The sequence below is a fragment of the Anser anser genome (genome assembly GCF_964211835.1).
Source record: "Anser anser genome assembly, chromosome: 18".
Taxonomy (NCBI): domain Eukaryota; kingdom Metazoa; phylum Chordata; class Aves; order Anseriformes; family Anatidae; genus Anser; species Anser anser.
The window spans coordinates 10,571,491-10,587,745 of NC_139739.1; the positions used below are offsets into that span (position 1 = coordinate 10,571,491).

At 46.8% G+C, this 16,255-nt stretch overlaps 1 protein-coding gene across 11 annotated transcripts in view; it reads right to left on the minus strand.

Annotated features, from left to right (window-relative positions):
• Positions 1-977: 977 nt before the first annotated feature.
• ADORA2A (adenosine A2a receptor) overlaps positions 978-16,255 on the minus strand; it is a 29,739-nt gene continuing 14,461 nt past the window's right edge. For all 11 annotated transcript variants that reach the window (XM_083803951.1, XM_083803949.1, XM_083803946.1 and 8 more), the window contains 2 exons: positions 13,913-14,785; positions 978-7,098 (listed from right to left, as the gene is read on the minus strand). In XM_083803951.1, coding sequence (XP_083660077.1) covers positions 6,138-7,098; positions 13,913-14,262 — 1,311 coding nt within the window. In that variant the 5' untranslated portion in view covers positions 14,263-14,785 and the 3' untranslated portion in view covers positions 978-6,137. The remainder of the gene's footprint in view (positions 7,099-13,912; positions 14,786-16,255) is intronic.

Below are 16,255 nucleotides of genomic sequence, written 5' to 3' on the forward strand. Positions count from 1 at the left end.
AACTGGGAGCTCTCTCTGTTCTTCCAAGTGCTCGCTTTCTTCCCTGGGCCAGGTATGGCCATTGTTCCCCCGCAGCTCCTGCAGACACCCATTGTTCCTCCCAGCTCCTGGCCTTTGATGCTGCAGAACAAAACGCACAGTGTTTGTGAAAGAAGGGAAAAAAATCAAAAAGCTTTTCAATTACACAGTTGGTTGAACAGCTCAGGCACAGCTGGCTGCAGAGCACCAGGGTGCCAGCACCTCTCCATGAACCAGGGCCTCCAGCCCAGCTGCAAAGGGAACTGAAAGAGGGAATGACCAGTAGCTGATGGTTATCTGGTGAACTTTCATTTCAACGCTTCCCAATTCCAAATGCTCCTGGATCACACAGACCTTCACTAACCTCCCCACACACATTTAGTAGCTGCCAGCTGTGAAAAGCTGGAAATTGTTCCTGCTGCTTCTTGTCAACATTGGCCTGAGAGGCACCACAGTAGCATTTAAATTCACTGCCTCCATTTCCAGACTAATCTGGCTATCAGGCTGGGGCTAGCTCAGTCTGAGCAGCATTGGCAGACAGGACAGAGGGCTGAAGTAGCTGTGGTGTTACAGTGATGTCTGATGTGTGGAAGGAGAGCTAAAGGGACGAGATGTTCCAGTCACAGCTGGCGAGGTAGTGTTGTGCTCCAGGTATCTCCTCCAGGTCCCACTATGTAATGCTACTGTTTCTGCTGCTGCAGTGTTCTGGGCAAACACAGTGCTCTACCTTGTGTTCAGTACGCAGCTGTAAACTTTTATGGCCAAGATGACAGATCCCAGGACATCAGGGATGTTGCAGGGCTTCCAGTTACCTGAGTCGATGTTAACATCTTCAGCAAAAGAACAGGTAGTGCCAGGGATAGATCTATGGAAAAAAGCTAATAAAATAATAAAAAAAAGTATTTACAAAACAGGGTCAGCCAGCAGAATCTTCCTTGGACAAATACACTCACACTCTCTTTTACAAATATATTTTATTATTTTAATGCTTATTAAGAAATGTAACCAAGACAGACTCAGCAGCACCAGTGGCTCCTCACTGCCCAGCAGTCTGATGACTTCACAGATATGAAAATTTCACAGATTCAAAACAAACAAATAAAAAAAACAACTTTGGTCAATGCACTTTAAATACATATGCATGCACAGATTCTCCCACCCCTTTCCCTCCCCTCCCACTGGTAACTGACAAACAGAGGGAAAACAACAACTATATTCATAAAACATTTAAATTAAAAGAGTAAGTGTTTCCTAGTGACAGCGTGTGCAGCAGGGTGTTCATAGTGTCTTGACTCACAGACCAGAGAGACAACTGCTCCACAGGACGGGGGCAGGAATACCAGCTCCTGGGACAGAACGAGGGAAGCGAAGGATGTTCTCAGATCAACAGGTTCCAGTCTTGAATTCAACGCATGCTTGTGTTAAGAGTCCCAGCAGACGGATAAGACAGGGAGTTACACAGAACACTGTCCCCTTTTGGGGATTCTCAATCTGTTAGGTTCAGTCACCTCTCATGCAAACAAGGAACTGGTGTGATTTTAGTTACTCTTGATGTGCTTTACTGCAAAGAAGGCCAAAAGCTCAGGGCTAGAAAGACAAAGCTCCTTGGTCTTTCTCAGAGCAGTCTGATGCCCAGAACAGATCAGGAGAGAACTGACTATTAGGCAGCTAAACCTACCAAACACCACTAGAGAGTATCATGCAGATTTAATGCACCACAGCAATTACAGCATGCTTGTCCTTCCCACAAAACACAGCTGAACTGATGAGGGGGAGAGGGGGGTGTTACTGCTCATGGTCATGAAGCAGAAGGGCTTTTGTTACACCTGAACGCACTCATGAAATGAGACAACGCATCTGAAAATGAGATAATCCAGGAAAAATCTCTCTACCTCAGTCATATATAGACCAGACAAAGTCAACCCTCTGCAGATATCGGGGCAAGGCTGCCTCTCTGCTGTGACCCCGAGGAGCCATGAGACCACACATCCCTTCCAGAGTCCTTCCTCAGCAAGTCATGCCCTGGGCTCATGCCAGCCCCACTCCCCTGAGACTATCTGTGCAATCCCCAGCTCCTCCCAGCACATTCCCACTCCCCCGAAATCCTCACAAGCACATACCCTACAAATCCTCCTTCCCCACCAATATTTCCCATCTAACCCTAACACTCCAGTCTGCTCTCACACCTTGAGACTTTCCTACATCCTCCAGCATCCTCTGGAGCTTCTTTTCAAAGAACAATCAAAGATTCAGACTACTCCACGTAACTCCCAAGCTCATCTGCACAATAAGCTCACAAACACCAGTTGGGTCCAGTGGCAAGTCCTTTCTGTCTACAGCAACCCCAACTGTCCTACTATGACCCTTTGCTAGTGCCCTCTGTCAAACAAGCATCAGCCTCTTTCTCCTCTCACTCAGCTCTGTTCAAGAGCTGCAGTCCAAGCTTGCACAGAGCTTTGAGATACTGCTGATCCAAGAGGAAACTGCAGGACAAAGCTGTAAGTGCATTTGCACACACAAAAAGCAGTTCCCCATAGAGAAGACAGACCTAAGAAGAACTCTTGATAAAATTACTCCTGGCAACTGATCAGAATTTTACTTTCTCCAAAACCCTATAAAGCAAATAAACCCTGGAGCCTAAGAGTCTCAAGGGAATGCTGAAATTCATGGAATGCCCTCACACCAAATGAGGAACCACTTCTCTCTATGGGTTGTGAGCCATTTTTAGTAACATGTTCCAATTCAATGAAATTAGCCTCTTTTTACCCCAGCTCTTCCTTTTTGGACCCACTGCACCTTGGATTCCCAAAGAGATCTTCTCTAGCCTCTCCTGATGGTCACCTCATTCTTCCTTTCGTCTTGTTACTGTCTTTGCTTATCGAGAACAGTTATTTCATTAGCTACATCTTCAGCTAGGAAGAAAATGGGGATAATATGAGTGGGAGGTTAGGAAAAAATTATTTAACTTTTTAAAATGATCCTTGCCCTGTGTGGTTTGGCAGAGGTACTTCTCTTAAGACTGGAGGGCACTGGCAGAAGGAGAAAAGAGCAGACTTCATTCATAGGACCTTAAAACTTCTTTTTTTAAAAAAAGGATGGAAGCCTTGAAATCACGATCCCTAGGAAACAAGTAAGAATTCCAAAATTCTGTTCAAAAGGTTCATGCTCCCCCTCCAACAACTGCTTTGGAAACATCTTCTGAAGGTCCATCTCAGACATATGTTTGCCAGAAGGCACACAGCATGTGGCGCAATTGGCCATTCTTCCTTCCTGTGACTAGACTTCCAATTCTATATAAAACATGCTGCCTCCTTACACCCTCCTCCTACACACATCCCCTGGCCCCTTCACATACCCTTTTCATTTCACATCTAGATCGCTACTGTTGAAAGGGACTGGACACACTTGGGGGGCACATCAATCAGTGAGACAGAAACTGATTTCAAGACATCTGGAAACGCAAAGTAAGTGAGCATGGCGATCTGGTTGGGCAGGAAAGTTTTCCAGAAAGACAATCTTAAGTGTGTCACATCAACATAGATCAATTTGATTCTTGGGGCAAGCAAGCAACTCCCATAATTGAGTGCGAAGAAGCACAGGAAACAATAGAAAGCAACCAACCTACATCAGCTGTTGAAAGTCTGATGCAACATGGCATAAAATATCCCTTTACAATGGCAACTAAAGCTCAACAGGAGACACTTCTGCACTCGCGTGTGTTCCAGCACATGAGCAATGCCGGTATTTTCCCACACTTCCTTCCCTGCTCTGCTTCTTTGTGGACCTAATTGTTATTGACATGAATACCGGATGTAATCTTGTGTTATTCTTAGAAACATTTCAGCTCCCAGCTGAGGCCCAAAGAGTTCAGACCCCCACTTTTCTGACTGAATTCCTCTGCTGCTGTTTCAGGAGGCCAGAGGAGTCATCCCATACACAACCTACAGAAATATTCCATCAAGACCGAGAGTAACAAGACTCCAAAACACCCTACAAAGGAACTACCTGCAATGTCAGTCACAGAGAAATAGCTTAGTGTTTGTTAGTGGTGCTGGAGTGATAATCCACTCCTCTGACGTTAAGACTACGTGGAACAGCCGTGCCAAGAAAGCAGCGATTCAGCTGAACTGTGGAGTCTATTGTTCTTCATACTTGCCTGTCTTCCTGCTAAGGATGGGGGTGGCAACCACATCTTCTTATCCATCTCACAGTAAGCTTTGTGGTAGCCTAGAGCAGTTACATACTTGAGCACATTCAACATTCTAAACCACTCCCCACCTTCATGAAGACAGACTGGTAAAAAAGAAAAGCTTCTTCAAATAAAACTGACTTTCATTTTAATACTTCACAATATTTAAAATAAACATGGAACGAGAACACACAAACCTAATGTGCTCTTCCCCAAATATCAAAATTCAGTTCCCCTTTCCTTCCTGAAAATGAGACTATTTGGGTTCTGAAACATTAGTGGAGGGACATGAGGAGGACCCAGGGTTGTGGGCTGATAACTCTGACGTTTTCAGCTATGGAAAAAGTCCAGATCCCTGGAATTACCAGACTTCTAGCCTTCTTGTAGGACCATGTCTAGTAGGACTTGCCTGTCTCCCCAGAAGGCTAGTGGCATTGGGCATGGAATATTTGTCCTTGAAATAAAGACTGGACAAGATTTAGGTAGAATACAAGCTAGCATGGCACTCTGCCATCCTTGAGCTACCACAAGTGATACTGATAGAGCTAACAAGTGATACAGGAAGTTACCAAACCACTGTGAAACTGCTCTACAACAAAGCATATCAGTGCATACCTTTGCTGCAGAAGATTTGCCTCTCTCTTACACAGACTACTGTAGTTTCTAAGCAGATTTCCGCTACTACTGATTGCTGCCAGCTCCTCAGAGTAGGAGCATCTTCTAATCAGACAGACCCAGATCTGCTGGCCTCTGCACATCAGGCTTCACAGTAAAGCACATCAGGAAACAACTGAAATCACAGGAGAAAAGGTGTTCAAATAGAGCTCATGGGGATTCCAGAATTAAGTAATAGGTATGTCCCATCCCACGTTGCCTTCCTCCCCCCAACCCTCAAAAAAAAGAGAAAACAAATCCCATCCCACAGCATTTTGAGTGAGGATGAAAACTTAGGACCACAGAGATAATTTGCATTCTGGGATCCCAGGACAAGCATAGACACAGAGGGAAAAAGCAGTAGCCAGACAGTGCCCACCAGCCTGCGGACACCTCCCTCCTGATAGCTCTCCACACCACCTTGGGGCACGACCAGCCCTGGTAACACAGCCCACTGCAAGGTCGAGCACCATGTCCTGCTAACAGCCCTTTTGCTAAGGGAACTCCATATTACGGTCTCTGTTTTCATTATTTGTTTGACAGAGTGGAGAGCTATGAGGTTATATTTGTCTTGTGCATCTGGAACACTGAGCGCTCAGGGAATGAATATGAGTTCTTGCCCATCTTTATAACTTAACATAATGGAATCTAAACAAGACAAGAAAAAGTGTCCAAGCAACCTGTTGCAGTATAAGCTTTAAAAACACGAACTGAAAGACAAAATGTCATAGTTGAAGGTATCCAAAGTTCCTCTCAGGTAAATTCCTCCTCCAAACAGCTGCTGGCATCCTTCCTGACCAATAGATGTTGCTATCCTCCTTCCATTTTTTCAGGGCCAAATAATTGGAGGCCCCTCCCTGTTGCTCCTTGCAATTAAGTGAATACTTCCAGCCATGGTTTTATTTCTGTTGGTAAAGACAGCAAAACTGACGTACAACCACAGACACACAGTACAGCATAACGTTATGATATGCTCTGCATCATGAGAGTCTCCCAGTGCCGACCTTGGAATGCCATCTTTGACCTTGGCACTGCTCTTGATGACAGGTCAGCGATGGGTAGCGTGTCTCTCCTTTCTTAGTCCACTTCGATGGTCTCTTGGCTTTTCTCCAGTCTAGTATTTAGGGTCCTCCCAAGAGTCCTGGGTAAGGACCCCTTTCTCCACAGCAATCTGAATACACACCTCTCCCCCCGCCCCCCAGACTCCCTTTCTGCCATGGCAGAGGCCACCCATGGAAAATAAAATAATTCTACCAGGAAGACTTCAAAGGACTCATCAGGAAACATCAGCTGCTGTGAAGGCTGTGCTTTCTAGATCCGAGTAAGACACCTGGGCATCAATTAGCTCTTCACTGTGAAGCTGCCTGTTCATGCATGCATCTGAGAGAATTCCATTCCTGCAGGAATGCGGGAGATGCCCATTCGTCTCCATGTCCAGAGCATTCCCATTCTGGTGCCATTCCAAGACAGCTTTGCATTTGTTCAAGTCCTGCTTTTCAGGATCCCTGGGAATCTCCCCATTGGTGTATACCTCTAACGCATACTCACTGATTCGTATGCTGGCATTCTCGCCGTCCCCGCCATGGGTCGAAGTCCTAATGCTGGCTGTTCCTGCCTTGAACTGCTCCTTCCTGCCCAGGATATGCTGGCTGATGATTTTGCGGAAGGTGTATCGGAACTCTCTGATCCGGTAGGCATAAATTAGAGGATTTACCACTGAGTTGGCATGAGACAGGATAATGGCCAGATACATCAGCCAGAGGGGAGCATGGGCACAATTAGGGCAAAAAAGGGTGAAACAGTTAATAATATGTAGTGGAAGCCAACAGACTGCAAACAATCCAACAATGATGGCTAAAGACTTGGCCGCGTGGACTTCCTTCTGCAAAGTGGAGCGTGAGCGCTCCCCGTGTACCATCTTGTTCTCCATCTGCTTGAGCTGTCGCCGGGCTGCCATGAAGATTTTCAAGTAGATACCAAACATGAGGAGGAGGGGCAACAATACGCAGGCAAAGAAGTTGTAGTAGACCATGTACTCCATGGTGACCACTGCCTCAAATAGGCACACCACCATACTGTTGCTGCAGTTGATGGGAGAGGACTTATTAGTACCCAGCTCTTCAACCTGGGAGCGCTTGTGCCACCCTAGCATTGGTGTCAAGCCAATGATGAAAGATAACACCCAGCAGATGGCAATGATACCTTTGGCTCGAGAGCCAGTCACCAAGCCATTGTACCTAGAAAGCAGAGGAAAAAATGGGAATTACACCAATATCATTCAACAAGCCCCTGACACACAAACAACGGCCCAGTGCCCCAGAAGACAGCAAGAAAGGGCACATGCTTCTTCAGATGGGTCTTTGAACTGCTGTGCAGAACCCACCCAGCACAGCATGGACTCCACGGTACCACTGCATGCCGTCTATTTCCCTCCTCTTTCCTTTAGGCAGTGACTAGGCTACAGAAAAGCAAGGAAATTAACATAGCTTTCATCCGTGTACCTCCAACTCCACCATCCCACTTGGCTATGCACATGGATCTCACAGCCTGGATAACTGGCAACACTGCTCTGACTCTTGATGGTAAAAATTGCCCTGGCTCCTTCACCGAAGGCTGAGGTACCTCCTCCTTTGTGCCAAGGGAACAGGCTTCTAGCAGAGAACTGCTTGGCCTGTCTCGCAGTTGATCTGCAAGCCGAACGACACCAAAGAACTTGGAGGCACAGGGCTGCTGGCCCCACGTCCACGTTCAGGTGGGCTCTGAGGAAGTATGTTGGTGAGTGAACTGCAGAGGCCAGGCTGGCGTTCCCTTGCACAGCACCTCTGCCCCACAACAGCATCTTCAAGGAGTCCAAGAAGTCATCACTAAACTTCCTTAAAGAACAGAGACAAGGCCAGCAGTTTCCCTCAGCAGCCCAGAAAGCTGACGCTGTGTCAGTTCCTCATAAAATCGAGCTAAGGACAGTGCTCTGACTACTGCAATGCACACACCGAAGGCAACTTCAGTGATGAAGATATTGACACGCCTCGATCAAGCCTGTGCTCCTAGCAACAAATCCTCCAAGATCTGCTGAAAGAGCTGGTAAGCAACACGGTAAGAACCTGACAGTGCAGCCAGAGCCCTCAGTTTGTTGCAAACATCAGCCAGTTCCCAAGGCCTCACAGGTTACCCTGAGCCTTGAGCCAACTCCACCAGTTCTTCTCTCTAAAAACCTAAATCAAGGCAACTGTTTGACATTTCAATGCAATTTCCTTTACTTGGTAATGCTCAGCATGGAAAGCAGATAGCTGGATTCCCACATTGTCCAGTGTGGGTCCCACACTGTGTTTGACCCCATGTGTCCGCAGGCAGACCACAGCAGCTCCGGTCTCCCAGTGTTTATCCAGCGCTCCTTCTCCCTCCGTCCCCAGAATCCTCTCAGCAAATAAACATTTTTTCCCTCCAACAAGCCATAGAAATCTTTCTGTCTCTTAATGAAATAGTGAATCCCACAGGTTCATGCTCCTACCCCAATGCCAGTTCAAAACAAAGGCGGGGAGGTGCTGCTTTCTCTGGGCACAGCACAGAACGGAGATCACACACACACTTGAAATCCCTGCCGAAGGACCTTGGGAAAGCTTGGCTCCACACATGACCTGGCAGGCCTGAGTCTCCTTTCCGCAACTGCATTTCCAAATTGGAAAAGGAGGAGCGGGTGAGGGAGTCAACCACACAATTCCCAGCACCCAAAATACATTTAAGTCCACCTTCCCGAAATCAGGCAGGGATTCAGCCAATCCTGGGAAACGAGAAGGTTTCTCCAGCAAGTGGTGGGTCCTGATCAATGCCTAGCGGTGGCTCAGGGCAAAGCATGGATGGTAGCAGAGAAGCTGCTTACATTCAGAGCTAATCAACACAGCAAAACAGCATCTGTGCTTTGAAAAGAACACTTGGGGAGCAAGAGGTTGGCTGAAGGCACTTGAAGCTTGGAAAAAAAAAAAATCACAAAACCATGCAGCCCTGGAATTGGCTACATCTTGTCAGAGGAATTTTGAAATTGTGCAGCTGTTATCCCACGACTAGAGATGTCCCTTCCCTTCCACTAAAAATACATTCATTACTGCTCCAGGCAAACAACCCCCCCCCCCCGCCCAGCTTCTCCCTCCCTCCCTCTTACCCTCTGGGGATTCCCATGCAACAAACTTTACAGAGCTTAGGAACAGCACTTAACCCAAGCAGCCTGCTGCTTTCCAGCTGCGGTGTGTCGCGCTGGCAGCGGGAACTCTCAGCCCATCAGTGCATTTCCATAACGCCTTGCTCAGTATCTCCAAGAGTTAAGAGTGAAAGCTCACAGCATCTAGTGACAGTGTGCGGCACTATGCTGGACAGGAACCCACTGAGGAGTGTCCCTTCACTTGGGAGAGCTTCATTTCTAGGACCTGCACTAGACATTGCCGGCTGACCTGGCTGAGGTTGGGTTACTGCTGGACGGACTTTCCTGGCTGCCTTCTGTCTGCCCACTCAGAGAGCTCCCCAGGCTGGCATTGAGGAGTTTGTGTTCTTGGTTAGATGCCTGCCCAGGCTCACAGCAGCCAGGTCAAAGCTGCTCTCTGTACTCCCAGTGCTGCACAGCTCCACGTGGTAAGCGCAGGGCTTTCGGGAAGCTTCACATATAGCGTGGCACCCCTATGGAGGGGGCGCAGCCTGCCAAAAGGAGCTGCTCACACCTACAGCCTGTGTTCTGCATAACTGGTGAGTGGCTTTGTAGCATGTCTGATGTGTCCAGACAGCACTGAACTGTCTGTGCACAAGCGCTTCTTGTGCTTCATGGTTTTTAACAAATCATTATGAACGCTGTTCACTGGGCACATCCCCCCAGCGCCCCATGCAGCTGCAGTCACAGGGGGCAAACAGGAGGAGGATATTCTGTCCCTCCTACATGTATCTGGAAATGAGATGCTGACAGTCCCAGATCACCTAGGAAATCTTGAGCAAGAAACCAAACCCAGACCTTCTCATGCACCACCTAAACAACTCTTTCCCATGACTCTCAGTCAAGAAACTTCCTCCCATTATCAGGTGTAACTGATACTGGTGCATGACTACACTGGGGGGACAGGCTGGGGGGGTGTCCCACAGACGGGCACAGGGCTCCCAGCAGCAGCAGGCAGGCACTGTGCTGTTGCTCACAGCACAACCAGCTCCCAGACTAAAACCTTGGCAGCAGTAAGTTCCACTCGAAGCCACAAACAAATAACACTGCTTTTAAAGCCATGTCCATGGTTGCTCAAAGGAAGAAGTGAATTATTCTTTCATATTAGGCTGGATCTGGCCAAAATCTGCTTGACAAGATATGAGCACATGTAGGAAATGCTTGGTGTAAGGTCAAAAGGCTTATGGTGAGCAGGGAAAGACAGAAGTCCAGTGGCACTCAAAGCAGCAATGAAACATTAAGTCACCAATTCACTGAATCAGATGCTCAGATAGGCCCATTTGAGAAAGCAAACCCTGAGAATTAAAGGAAATGCTGTAACAGACTGTTCTCAGTACAAAGGTCCCTTCTGAGTCCTAGACTTTATTTGAGGCTTTTATCCATCTCTCCAGTTCTTCCCACCCGACTTAGAGAAGGCAATTCTTCACGTCCAGCTCCCTTAGCCCCTGGCAGAAAAGCAACCTGTCACCCCACTGCCAACCCAGGGCTGCAATTTCAGTCCCCACTACATGGGATAAATCTGACCCAACGCTCCAAGTGTCAGGGAGCTGCACCTTAACAATGCTTTCCCAGACAAGCATCCCAGAGTCATCTCTGAAGAACCTTCCAACAGAGGAAAAGCTCTCCACGTCAGCAAGTTACTGTAGCTGGCACCAAACAACAAGCACATGGATTTATGCCTCAGGTGAGCACGTGAAGCCAGCACACAGAGCAAGCAGCAATCTAAGAAAACTTTTCCATTTGGCTGCAGGAAGAACGACTCCTCTCTTTCCAGTGCTTCAGAGCTACCTGTCCTTCACCACGGGAATACCTGCACTGCAAGTGCATGCACGAGAGCACGTGGCTGGGCACAGTGCCCTCGCAGCATTTCCTGGCACCAAAGAGCCTGGAAAGTGGCAATTGTTCTCAGCCCATGACTTCATCCTGGAGCTCGGACTCACAGCCAGTTTTGTTCAGAACACCCAGGGGTTTTATATCAGTGACTGCAGATTTTCAGGTACCTGCCATGTTAGAGAGACACTTTGTATTTAATCCTACACTGAACAATGGCTCGGACTCACTTCCTCGGGAGCGCTTTACTGCCACTTGCAGAGTGTTACACTTGTATTAAACCTGGCAGCATTCTGCAAAGCATTTGAGAACTTTCAGAAAGTTTTTCAAATTCTGCACAATGTTTTAATTATTTGAAAGGCAGAACCCATAAGACATTCACTAAATAGTGTTTTTGTTTTTCTTTGTATGTTTACATTTTTAGCTATGCGTACCTTTCCTCTCTGCAATTTTTTGGGAAAGGTTCATTTTATCCACAGAAAAATCATTCCAAACATAACACCAGTTATTTACTGAGGTATCCAACACTAAGCAGAATCAGAAATCCCACTCTTGTTTCCTTAATACTTACAGTTTATTTGTGTGGGAATAGGTATCCATTGAGACGTGGTTATCTTTCTTAGGACAAATCAGATATGAAACAGTTAAAGAAGAAAAAAATAGGTTTGGCCCTTTTTTGTTTCTCTAGAATACACAAAGGAAGTCTGTCTATTTTTAAGAGCATTTATCGAATGAATATTGGGAATGCCTCTTGTTACCTTTTCTGTCCTCTGTAAAGAGAGAAGTATTCCCAGACATTAAAGGATGGGGCAAAAGCATTGCATCCTTAGTGGCAGAATTTTCCTTCCAATCATTTGACGCACTTTTGAGACAATCAGGTGTTAGAAAAAGAAAAAAAAAAAAGGATGTGAGCAGTCTGAATCATATCTCATTTCCCTCTTCAGCTAATCAGCTTTCACTTTCTCAGCATGTCAGAACCTATAAATCTAACGTTCGTTCATCCATAAATTCTTCTGAGGAAAACGGAATTGACAACTTCTTCATTCCTACTGTAAAAGGACAAACCAGTACAGGACAAGGAGGGGGAGGAACCCATGGATCTACCTGTCGGTTTCTGCATCCAATAAACTCCATGATTTCTGGGGTGGAAAAGGGTGTGTTCTGTTTTTTCAAAAACAAAATAGTGAAACAGGTACACTGCTCAGCACTGGTGCAGTCATATTTTACTAAAAGACTCTACTGTGTCTATTCCAGGAAATCAAACTGCAAAGACAATATAATTAGAATAGTACCAAAAATGGGCAGAAATCCAGATTTTTAAAATCCTTTTCCTGGCAAGTTATCCTCTTAACAATATGAATGCTTAAACCGTCAGCAAAAGTTTTCAGAGTTAACTTATGAGAGATGAATTAAAGACATCAGACCTTTTCAAAATCATTTCAGACGCAAGCTACCAAAGGCTTCTCTACACACGTTTCTTTGTACTATTTATCAGTGGTGTATGAACTGAAAATGTCTATCTGTAGAAACGCAAAAAAGCGGAGACAGTTGAATTTACAGGTATATTGATAGAGCTTTCCTCTGCAATGGAATGGAATTGTTATTCCTTACAACTGCCTTAAAGCAGAGGCTGTAACACTTAAAACTGTAAGCTTGGAAGCCAACAATTAACGGTAACGTTAGAGCAGCACAAGCATGCTGGGACAAGCCTTCAGGAAAGACTATGCTGCACTGGTCCACATGGAAAGGTAATCTCCGCAGCCCTGGGGAAAAGAATGCTTTCTATTTTTGAATGGGAGGTCTGTGTTCATCAACATAAGTGCTGGATGACCAAAATATTCACAGGAGACAAAACCAGACTGGACAGCTTGACACACGTGATTTAAACTTGACAAGAGCAAGGAGATCCAAAACCTCAAAATTGAGAGCATAATAATCGGAAATTTGTTCTGTTTTTGCAGCTACATTTCTTTTTCAGCAGAATAGGAAGCAAGTCTCTCCATTTGTGAGAGCACGCTGCATCCTCCTAAGGATGAGAGAGGAAGGAAGGAGACTCCTGTACGCTCTGCCAGCACTGGCCTCTCCTGGGGCTCTCTCTGCATCTTTCAAGCTTGTTGAACAACTTGCAAGCGTTGTCACAAAGCCTTCAAACCCAGCCCACAACACGCAGTGCTGCTCTGCGCCCACAGGCAGACGTACCCCATCACAAAGTGCTTCTGGGAGACGGAACTGAGTAGCTGCCCCTGTGCATGCAGCAAAACTTCCCCTTGTCCCACATCAGCCTCCCTGGTTGCACACCAAGTAGCAGCCAGTCTTATTCAGCTTTCAAGCTCTAGTGTTTAAATGTCCTTCTATTCCTTTAAACTCCAGGCTGGAGAGCACAGAATAACCACCTTCAGGGCTGGAGTGGGGACAAGCTCCTGCCTAGGCCTAACACACACTTTGCTTGCAGATGCAGCTGGAGTTAGTCCAAGTCTTCCTAGCTTCCTCATGGCATGCTGCCTCTCCTCCCTTCACATTAAATGGACCCAAAGGGAAAATCCCCATCCATACCCTCCTACAAGCCTGCTCCACCAGCTGCAGGCAGTCCCCTGTTCTCCCCAGTAGGAAGAAGACAAGCTGACCTCAATCCCCTTTCTGTCCCCACCACGTATTGTTCTAGCTCCACTTTCCCACTGCGATCCTTCCGGTGCTGCTGGCCCTGGCTCAGAGCACAGGTTATTGAGGTTATAGCACGATCCTGTCTAAATATGGAACAGCAGCTCCTAGGCAGCGCCGCTGCAAAGCCAGGGACACAGGCTGTGTGAGATCAGGGAAAAACAGGAAAAAGAAACAACCAGAAAATCCAGCAGCCAAGGTAGGCCCCTAGAAACATGGGTTTTGCTCCCCAATAACCAAATTACAAGGGAAAAAGCAATGCTGCTCATTTAACTTCCCCTCCTCAGCCCACCTCCAGATCTGCTGCTTTTACTGATGCTTGTTCCTCACCACGATACCGCCCTCTGCCTCCCAGCCCATCCCATGCTTACCTGAGGGGTATGCGGATTGCAATGATTCTGTCGATGGCGATAGCGAGGAGGCTGAAGATGGAGCTCTGAGTCAAGACCAGGACGAAGCAGGCAATGAAGAGGCAGCCATAGAAGAAGGCACAGAAGCCAGTGCTGATGGTGATGGCAAAGGGGATTGCCAGCACTCCCACCGCAATGTCAGCAGCAGCCAGGGACACCACGAAGTAGTTAGTGACGTTCTGCAGGTTGCTATTCAAATAGACTGCCCAGCAGACCAGGATGTTGCCCAGGATGGCCAGCACCGCAATGACCAGTTCCAGGATGATGTAAGCTATGTCTGAGAGGAAGTCTTCTTTCCCATGTACTAGCATGGTGAGAGCAACCAGGCCAACGTGAGAACGTGCCAGAAAAGCTCAGCGTTCATATCTGCAGAGCACTGAACAGCCAAGACACCTCAAAGCTGTCCAGGGTCTGAGGAGCACTCAGCTGCCAGCCAGCGAGGGTGGCTCACCCTCGCACCTTTCTCCACATGGCTTGAGCATGGTGTAAAGAGAAGAAAACAGGGCCTGCTAACTCCAGCCAAGTAGATTAACCAGATGTAGAGTAATTCAAACTCCAGCAGATGAATGTACAGGAGAATACCTCATGTAGACAAACACTGCTTCCCAGGCCACAAAGTCCGGCAGGCAACACGACACAGCAAGTGTGCTGGATGGCAGCGTCACATCGGCTGTGAGTTTTTGCTTCCTGCTGACAATCACACTGCTAGTCATGGCTTCCTGTCATACCCACCTACCAGCAACATCCTCTGGTTCTCTTTTTCCCTTTTTCTGCCCAGGACTTAGGAAACGTTCTCTTCAGCTGAAGCAAACATTCGACTTCTTTTGTAGTTTCCTTTAAAAAATAATAACAACAATAAACAAACAAAAACCACATACGCTAAGTAATCAGCTCCACGGCGGAGATGGAAAAAGCAAAATCTCATTAAAGTGGCACATTAAATTGATAACGGATATTAAACAGACCTAGAAGAATATATCATTGGCAAAAGTCTCACATTTTGTCTATCCTGAAAGCTGCAGGGCCAGGCCCAAGGTTCAGGAAGGCAGTATTTCACAGTGGTGATGAGAAACAAGGGATGTTTTGTTTTCGAGGCTACCAACTGAGCTGGCACTTCAGCAGCTGCTCACTAGTCTGCCCTGAAACATGAGAGCCCCATTAATTATGCCCTGGCAAGCGCCGTGGCTGCATGGAGAAAAGGTGGAGGAGCCTTTTTACATACACCTGTCTCCTTCCGGTCCCAAACCCAGGACGTGGGCCATCACGTGCTGCCCACCCTCATGTACATTGCCACAAAGGCGTGCTGCACAAATATGCTGCTCTGCAATGACACGAACATTCATTCATTCACAAGGAGATGACACTGCTGGCATGTGTTCACTCTGTTCTCGTACCTGCTTTTTCCTCCGAGTCCACAGATAGTGAAACGCAATCAGCAGCAGGGAAAATAAATAGTTCAAGGCACCCCAGAGAGTACTTACCAGTACTCTCCTGCTGAGAACGGACACCCTCTGCAAGGGTCTCTTTAGGTTCCTCTCCTGCAACACCATCTTTTTGCTCACATAAATATTTACCCTACAGGCAAACCATTTTATTTGCTATGCCTGCATTATACTCAGCGGTTTTTTGCATCCACACATTCTGATACACTTTATAGATAAGGTCAGCTTGATTCTTCGACTACAGCCAGCTAGAAACACACCCAAGACGTACCCCTACCAGAAACACACACACAGGCACAATGCCACCAGCATCTCCTGGAGTACATGTTCACGTTCCTGCATCATACAAACAAACCTGGACTAAACGTGGTGCTGTCTGCAGGGAAATCCAATCCCTACAGCTGCCATTTCACAAGAACAGATACACATCGTCTACATGCGCATGTGCCTCATCTGCACACTGATCTTGTGGGTCACCTCGCATCTCTGCTTTCAGACATGGGTGCGTTTCACCCCAGTTTCAGGTAAAAATATAGCAAGAGAATACAGCACCCTGAGCTTTGTTACACAGTCAAGAGATTTGTTTGCTGTCTTACCCTGTCATTCCAAAGCGGGTTTTAAACCTCGTTTAGCAGACTTTAGTAGAAATATTTTCTCACTAATTTAAGAGAACAGCAACTTGAAACATCAGAGTTGGGAGAGAGAGACATAGCACTAACTGAAAAATGACTAACTCAGTTTCAGAAGCAACATGCGCTTCCAAACCGAGAGCTTTTTGGTACCTCATCCGCAGTGACCTGCTGTGGTCTAACCCAGCAGAGTTTCATGCCTTCACAGTTCACTGTTTTGAATTCAGAAACCT